Source organism: Dama dama, chromosome X, assembly GCF_033118175.1.
Source record: "Dama dama isolate Ldn47 chromosome X, ASM3311817v1, whole genome shotgun sequence".
In the NCBI taxonomy this organism is placed as follows: domain Eukaryota; kingdom Metazoa; phylum Chordata; class Mammalia; order Artiodactyla; family Cervidae; genus Dama; species Dama dama.
In genome coordinates, this window is record NC_083714.1 from 18,842,810 (window position 1) to 18,851,887 (window position 9,078).

At 40.1% G+C, this 9,078-nt stretch overlaps 1 protein-coding gene across 2 annotated transcripts in view; it reads right to left on the reverse strand.

Annotated features, from left to right (window-relative positions):
• Nucleotides 1-5,020, reverse strand: part of LRCH2 (leucine rich repeats and calponin homology domain containing 2) — a 107,394-nt gene extending 102,374 nt beyond the window's left edge. For both annotated transcript variants that reach the window (XM_061136380.1, XM_061136379.1), the window contains exon 1: nt 4,672-5,020. In XM_061136380.1, the coding sequence (XP_060992363.1) occupies nt 4,672-5,020 (349 nt within the window). The remainder of the gene's footprint in view (nt 1-4,671) is intronic.
• Nucleotides 5,021-9,078: the final 4,058 nt, after the last annotated feature.

A 9,078-nucleotide genomic window follows, 5' to 3' on the forward strand; every position in this document is an offset into this window, starting at 1 on the left:
TGTGAACTTGCAAAAGAAAGAAATTAAGGGGCAACTATTTATGCTCTAGAAGAATTCATCACTGAATAAAACACTGCAAGGTTTAGCAACTCAAATTCAATCTGAACCAATTAAAATATGAGTCAACCAACAAAAATGTCCTTCATATTCAATTTTTCAGCAAGATATTTATTACATAAAGCAAGGCAGATATTTGACTCTGGCCACAAAATCACAAGCTTATTCCACTGAATGCACTAAGATGGCCTTCACCTATGTAACAAAATCAGAGGCTGCAAAGTTTAAGTGGCTCCATTATACAAGCAGATACAATGCACCATGCTCCACAGTTGAAGAGGTGAACCAGCACATGTAGGAAATACTAGAGTTGACTCCAGGTTTACAGGAAAACATGTGATTCACCAGGACACAGCACAATCTGATATATGTAAAGAATTCCTAAATCTGTTTCACAGACCTATTGTTTATGGACATAAAGAAGTATGAAGAAGCAGAGGGGGCAGCTGCAAACAGACTGAGACTTATTTGTAGTACTGCTGACAGTCAAATAGGAGAAGTTTCCAAATTTGTTTGCATAGCCATTACCCATTATCATTTTTAAACTCTCTTAAAGTCAACAAGTATCACAGTATCCAGATAGACTAAAAAGTTCTAGGCAATTTCCCTTTGTCTTGCCAAGTCTACCCACAGACCAGCAAAGATAAGGCATTACAACCAGAGTTAGCTACCTTCCTGAAACTTTCTGATCCCTGATTTCATGTTTTTATATGCGTGAGGATTTTAATTAAGAAGTATCTGGAAGGCATACCAATTCAAAAAAGGTCCTGAGCACAAACCACCAAATGGAGAATCAAGTAAATTGGCAAACTCTCCCTTTTAAATGTTAATCGCCTGGAAAGGCTGCCATAATTAGTTATTAGCAGTTGAGCTCCATCCCAGCAAAGAAAGGGGAGTGAGGCTGAAGAGGGGAAAAGAAATAAGGAGGGCAGCAGGAGGAAGGGGACAGGTGAAGAAGAACAGACACCAGAAATGCAAAGAGAAATAAAAAAGATACCAAAGATAAACTTTGCCATCAGCTACATATAATCCACATTCCCTCACAGGAAGACTATTAATAGAGAAAATAAGATTTTGCTGCTACATTTTTTAGAGTCAGTATTTTAACACAAATTTATCCAACAATGTTAAATGTAAAACAGTTATTCAAGGGAACTGGAGAAACTATAGGTTCCTGGTAAGTTCCTAGTCACTACAGACATAATATGATGAAAAAAATGAGTCTGCTTCACACAAGTCTATCAGAAAGAGCACTGAACTAGAACGTGAACATTTGGTTCTGATCTCTGTACTAGAACTTGAACATTTAGTTCCTTCCTAGCTTTGGTTTTGACCTTCTTGACAATTAGCTTTAGGTTAGTTACCAAACTTTTATCAATGTTCTCATTCACTCAAACAATAAATATTTCTTAAATGTCTAAAAAATTCTAGTTTCCCAACCCTGGCTGCACAGAAGAATCACCTGGGAATACTTACACACACACACACCCACACACACACACACACACCCCCACACACAAACACACACCCCTCTCTTTGTCCTTAAGACTCTGATTTAATTGGTCTGGGGTGGGGCCTGGGCATAGATTCAACAACAACAACAACAAAAAACTCCCTTGCCATCTTAAAATGCAGGCAAGGTGGAAAACCACAGGTCTATTTCATCTTTTACGTACATAGTAAGGAACAGCAAACAATGTGAAGCACCATCTCCCTTCCTTTAAATGAATCAATTTCCCCTTCTAATCCAATTTTGTTTTAACCTAGATTCTCACCACCTCACACCTAGATTAACAAATAGCTTCCTACCTATTTTCCCTTCTTCCAGTCTCTTCCCAACTCAATAAACCATTGCTGCTGCTAAGTCACTTCAGTTGTGTCCGACTCTGTGCAACCCCATAGATGGCAGCCCACCAGGCTCCCCTGTCCCTGGGATTCTCCAGGCAAGAATACTGGAGTGGGTTGCCATTTCCTTCTCCAATGCATGAAAGTGAAAAGTGAAAGTGAAGTCGCTCAGTCGTGTCCGACTCTTAGGGACCCCATGAACTGCAGCCTACCAGGGTCCTCCGTCCATGGGATTTTCCAGGCAAGAGTACTGGAGTGGGGAGCCATTGCAATAAACCATTGCTGTCTAACTAATCAATTTGGTACTGAAACATTATTCCACTGAGAGTCAATTTAAGTGTAACAATAACAACAAACAGAACTGTTTTCATTGAGCAGAGACTATATTGCATATACATATTTATATGTTTGTATATATACAGGTATGTACGTATAATCTCAAACATGCTCTATTTTTCTTCAATTCCATTTATATATAATGGATACTAGTCTCTTTATATACAAGATTATTGCCCCTAACTAGTTGTGGTTGAATTTGGTCAAAAATGAATGGCAAATGAATCACCCACAGATTTCTAATTTAATTCTCACGTGCTCCCACAAGGAACACCCATTCAATCAATTTTTTTTTAAAAAGTAAAATGAGGTGGAATTATCTCAAAAAGTTCTCTGTTACTGTAGACATTGATAAAATTTATGATGAATGAGTTTTACCAAGAATAAATATAGTTCTGGTTTGTGTTAAAACTTGCCTCAGAAAACAAACTGAAGCCTTAAAAGCCAATGGTTATAATCACATAAGATATATATATCACATAATATATCATCACATAATATAATCACATAATATTTATGAAGAATATTATTAAGTACAATATAAGCAGTATATAATGAGAAAACTAAAGAAGTGTATTACTTATTCCCTGCCCTTAAGCAGCCTTCCATCTTCCCAGGGAAAGCAAAACATAAAAAAGAAAATAAAGCCAGCACTAGCATGTAAGTGGTAAAGACATTAAGTACCACGGGAATTCAAAGAAACAGAAGACTGCCCTGGACTAAGGGAGTTGGAGACAGCATCTTAGAAAAGCTGGGGCTTGAACAAAATTAAATAGGTGGAGAAAAGGAAATCTCATGAACATGGATCTTCTACAAAGATGAGGCAGAAATTCATAAACTATGTTTGAGGAACTGGGAGCTGACCTAATTGGAACAGAGGGTTCTATGTAGGAGCATATGAGGACTTAAGGTTGCAAGAATAAACTGGAGCCAGACAGTGAAAGGCCAGAAAGCCAACCTAGGATGCTTCAACTCTGCGCTATAGATAGATAAATCTTTTATAGCTAACAACAAGCAAAACAACAAATCCCTATAATGATGCAGTCTGAAACCATTTTTCTTGAAGCCTTTGAAGAACATACCAAGTAGTACAATGTCTTGCCAATATATCATGAATATGTGAACATACTGTTTAGGAAATCTGTTCAGAGTGAAAGAGTAAATACTCAAATATGCTTTCCAACATACAAAATCATTGATGGTTCTTAGGATAACTCCTAAGAGAATAACTGGATAGAAGGCTTCAATTTTAGGTTCTCTTCCTCTCCCAACCCTCATCCAAACACACATCTTGATTTAATATCAAGAAACACAATACAATAAAATAGTGTTATTCTGAAAATAAGAGATCTTTTATTACCTCCCATTATGAGTGAATTTACTTACTACATTGCTTCAAAATCACTAAATTTATTAAGATCATTTTGTCCATGATTTCTTTCAGCAAAGCAGATGAAAATAGATACATAAATAACAAATTTGAAGATTATGAAAAGTGAAAAGTCCTTCATCAAATCAAAACGCACATAAAATAATCAGCATTGACTTATAAGGCAGAGGGGAGACTGTTCATAACAAAAAATGCCATCCACAACAAAGAGTACCAGAGAGTATATGAAGAACATTACAATAGCCAATTTCTCATCCAAAATGATAAGCCATTATCATTAACTCCAAAAAGAATGGAGTTAATTTTGATTCTCAAAAATGCCCTTACAATTTTTAGGTTACATATGTAAAGAAAATTAAGACTCCACCACAACTCAAAACAAGGAATCTTTCCCTTAGTAAAGCAGACACATAAGTGATTGATGATTTAATTTGCCGTGGCAGCAAATACTAATTTAAGCACCACTACCTCAACACCAGGAAAATGACAAATCTCAGTATTTAAAGGCATACGTGACAAGAAGGCAAGACTATTCTAGGATGATTAAAACACCCACAAAATAAGAACACAGACAAAAACCGTGGCAATACTGCTGCTGCACTAGGGAAAAGGGATATACCATTCTTACAGGCACGCATGGCTCTGAAGAATATGTATAGATTATGGTCTTCTGTATTGCCTTTTTTCCCCTCCAGGAAAGACCCGGAACATCCACGAGAGTTGGACGAAGTGCATTCAGGAAGGTGTCAGTGCCTCCCTCCCCACCCCTTTAGTGGGGTAACTCGCCTTAACAATAATGCTCTTTCACTCCTCACATGCCACCGGGTTTCCACAGACCCTTCAGTCAGCATTCCCGCCCACCCCCCGCCACTTCCCTGCTCTGCCCCTCACATTCAGAACTGGCTGCTCCGACTCAGTCTCGCCGCCCCCGCGCACCCGCCCAGACCAGCCGAGTCCAACAACGCAGCCACGCAGCCACCCAGAAACCCACTGCCCCCACCTCCTCCTTGCCCAGCTGCCCCTCCCCCTCCCCGTCCTGTCACCTGCTTGGGTGGTGTCCGTCAGGTCGTAGCCGCTGCCCGGGAAGTCTCGGAGCTTCCTACCGCTGAGGCTCAGGATGCCGGAGTTGCCCGCCTCCTCCAGGGCCCGGTCCAGGCTCCTCACGGTGTGTTGAGGCTGCAGGCTCCCCGGGTTCCACTGCGGCCCGTTGGGGAACGGCTGACCGAAAAGAGTCGGTACCGGGATGGGCACCACCAGGGTCCCGCCGCCGCCGCCGCCTCCCACTCCGGCTCCGCCACCTCCCCCTCCGGCCCCGCCACCGCCACCGCTACTTCCACCTCCACCACAACCGCCGCCCCCACTGTTACCACCACCTCCCTGACTCGCCGCCATGTTCCTGGGAGAGAGAATAGCCCCCGACAATACTCTGAGCCTGTGCCGCGAGTGTAGGGGGTTCTTAGGACGCATGCGCAGGCTGGGGGCGGGAGGTGGGGGGTGCGAGGTAGAGGGTGGGAAGGAACCAGGGGGCGGGCTGGGAGGAGGTGTTGGGTATGGAAGAGACGCTGTTGAAACGTGCAGAATGCTTGCTTTAAGAAATGTGCTATCAGAGGAAGGATGCTAAATCCCGGTTCCGCTGCTTTGGGTACCAAAATCTTGCGAAGCGACACCAGCTTAACCCTAGGTCGTCAGGGATATGACCCTAGATCTCTAAGTTGCTTCACCTTTTGAGATCTGCAAAACAAAAGTAAATATATTAGAGATGAAAGAGATTCGTTTCAGAATATTTTGAAGCGGCATTTAGAAGGACTATCAACTACCTGATTGAAACGCTTACCGCAAATGCCTCAGGAATCCTTTAGCAGCGGTAACACGGAGAGAAACTTTGGGGAGGAATATGGGTGCAGAATTGTGTTAAGCCTACATGAATTTTGCCATAATTTAGAGTTCCAAAATAAGAAAAGCCTTATTAAATGTTTTCAAGGAAGCCTCTCATTTCAGTGTGTGTGGGTCTCAGCCAAACTGCTGCCTTCCAAAACTTGGAAAAGTTCTCTACATTCTGTTCTATAACTCTTTGAAGTGCTGCCAAGGTCTCCAAAATATCTCGAGTTTCTTCTCATCATGTCAGTATGGCTGATGGAAAACTCTGATCATCAAACAACCTTAAAGTTTTTATTTTTGTTTGTTTTGTTTTTATACAAGCTTTAGTTTTAGGTAGAATTCTGAAGATTTAGCTCTGTGGATAGGAAGCTAATCAATCTTGGATTTTAGGAGTTCATTCTTGGAACCTGAAGCCAACCATTCAGGTAGGTCACTGCCATCCCTCCACTCCCACTCAGAGTTGGTGGGAGAAATGGTGCAAGAAATCACATTTGCCACCTGCGTGACCCACAGAAGGAACAGTACTGAAAATCAGACCTCCACAATGAATTAGAAAGCAAAATCAAATTATTTATAGTCACTGGTGTCAAAAAAGAACGTTCTACCTTATATCTCATCTTTCTTACATCGCAAATCAAATTAGGTATTAATTGAGAATTCCCAGAATCAAGAAGGGTGGAAAGGGAAACTAAATGCATTAGACAGAGATATGATTACGAAAGGAACATTTAATAACTAGGCAATGAAAAAATTAGTGATTATTTAAAACAATGTGTTGGACTCCAGGAAAAGTATGTCCTCAGGATACCTGTCGAGAGAAGGCATTGTACAACCAAATTTAAGAAGAAAAGTAATCTTTCAAAGAATTTAAAAGATAGTCTAAGTAGAAAAAAACAGAAAGCCTACAAGGTAGGCTAGATACATGAAAATCAGGCAAAATAACACATTCTGAAGCTCTTTTACAAAGAGTTTTGAACAAAATATGCAGTCTTTATTGAATAAAGCACTGGCCAACTACAAATATGATTTGCATTCAAGAGAACCAAGCAAATTGGTAGTTACTCAACATTTATAAATAATATAGAGAAGAAGAGACAGAGCCCAAAGCTCCAAATTCTTCTATTAGAGATCAAGATTATTGGGATAGACTACAGGATGTTCTTATCAGCCTATAAATAAATCGAAAGTGAGATGTTTTATCTCGGGATCTAGAAGACAATGAACTTGGGGGTGAACTAGACAGAACTATAATACGAATTTTTGTTAAAATCCTGATCAGGATGCAGGAAAAATCCAAGGGAGTCTCTGCAGTTTGTTTCCTGAAAACATCAGGATTTAACATCGCCAAATACTAAACTCAGGGTAGAAGAACCAGTGAAATGTTGAGTATCATCAAAACATATCAGAGGGGCTTCCCTGGTGTCTCAGCAGTAAAGAATCTGCTTGCAATGCAGGAGAGGTGGGTTCTATCCCTGGGTCAGGAAGATTGCCTGGAGGAGGGCATGGCAACCTACTCCAGTTAAGATTTTTAAAACATTTTTTAAAAGACATATATTAGAAACCCAGAAAATATTAATTTACATCATACTGAACTATTCCACAGCAGCTGCTGGAATGTGATGTGAAGTTCTGCTCACTCCACTCTCAGCATAAGTCCTGAATTAAAGAAAGCCCTAAGAAGTACACCTAAAATAATTAGAGAAATGAGAGAAGGAGAAATTTACTTGGCCTTCATCTCTCTAGTAACCTGATCTTCAGTCCCTTCCAAAATCCCTGTTCTGGCATGGAACCTTCAGAGAACTGAGTATACATTAACTTATTTTAGCATAATCTATAGAACACTATATACAACATCCCTGATCCTCCTTCCCCTGACATCTTTTTTTTTTCTTTTTCGGGCCTAGCCACGCAGCTTTCTGGATGGGATCTTAGTTCCCCCATCAGGGATCAAACCCTGGTTCCCTGGCAGTGAAAGCACTGAGTCCAAACTACTAGACCACCAGGTAATTCCCCCTTTGTGCTGCTTTAACCAATCCTAACAAATCCATTAATCCCAAAGTTAATATATCTTAACTCAAAAGGGGTTTGGAGAAATATAGAACAATTGCTATTACTTAAAAGAGACTATTATATAACTAATCTTTAACGGTGATGTCAATAAGCACTATTATGTTCTGTCTTAGTTAGAATCCCTGCTATGATGCTTACAAGATGCAAGATAGACAAGTCATTTAAGCTCTCAAAGTCTCAGATTTCTTGTCTATAAACCAAGGATTATAACATTATTAGCTATCTCAGAAGACTGTAGTGAGGATTACATGAGATATTTACACAAAGCACATATATTATAATGGTTGTTACCTTTTTTTATGTTTACTTTGCCTGTAGAACACTGAACAAAGTGAATGATGAATTATCAGCACAGCAGTTCTTAAGTTCCTCTGTACTACTGTGCTACCAGCATTAATAGACCTTTTCCTCTGTGTTGCTCTTGAAGTTACATCCTTACTGATTCACCCCAGGTTTCTGACTCTCCTCACTTTTGTGTTTTCACTATATGATCCAGTAACTTGATTCCAATTCTTGCTTACTTTCTCTAATGCAATCCCAGGTTTTTGACCTCTGTGTTCCTAGTGTGTTAAACTGATATCATGAAATCCATTTAAGTATCTGTTCCAAATCCTCCTTTAAAATATATCTTAAATGTTTTTGCTTTATGTAAACAACACAGGGGTTCTCAAGGCAAGAATACTGAAGTGGTTTGCCATTCCCTTCTCCAGTGAACCACATTTTGTCAGAACTCTCCACCATGACCTGTTTGTTTTGGGTGGCCCTACATGGCATGGCTCACAGTTTCATTGAGTTAAACAAGGCTGTGGTCCATGTAATCAGTTTGGTTAGTTTTCTGAGATTGTGAGTTTTCATTCTGTCTGCCTTCTGATGAATGAGGATGAGAGGTTTATGGAAGCTTCCTGATGGGAGAGACTAACTGTGGGGGAAACTAGGTCTTGTTTTGATGGGTGGGGCGGTGCTCCGTAAATCTTTATTCTAATTTTCTGTTGATGGGTGGGGCTGTGTTCCCTACCTGTTATTTGACCTGAGGCCAAACTATGGTGGAGGTAATGAAGAACTGACACATTGGAAAAGACCCTGATGGCTGGGAAAGATTGAAGGCAGGAGGAGAAGGGGACCACAGAGGATGAGATGGTTGGATGGCATCACAGACTCAATGGACATGATTTTGAGTAAGCTCTGGGAGTTGGTGATGGACAGGGAAGCCTGGCATGCCACAGTCCATGGGGTCACAGAGTCGGACATGACTGAGTGAATGAACTGAACTGAAGCAACAAAAGTCTATTAAAAAATCCTGAAGAGTTTCTTATTAGTGTATAAAATACAGATTGCTGAAGTTTTGCTTAGTTTAGCTTGGCCAGAAGAAAATAAATAAAATATCAGATTAAATTATTCAGATTCTTATGTCCAATTAGAAAATATAAGATTGAGAAATATTTTTTAGTCTTCTTTGGTATTACATCTGAAAGTCTCCTCTTTATAGGTAAACATGGAAACAA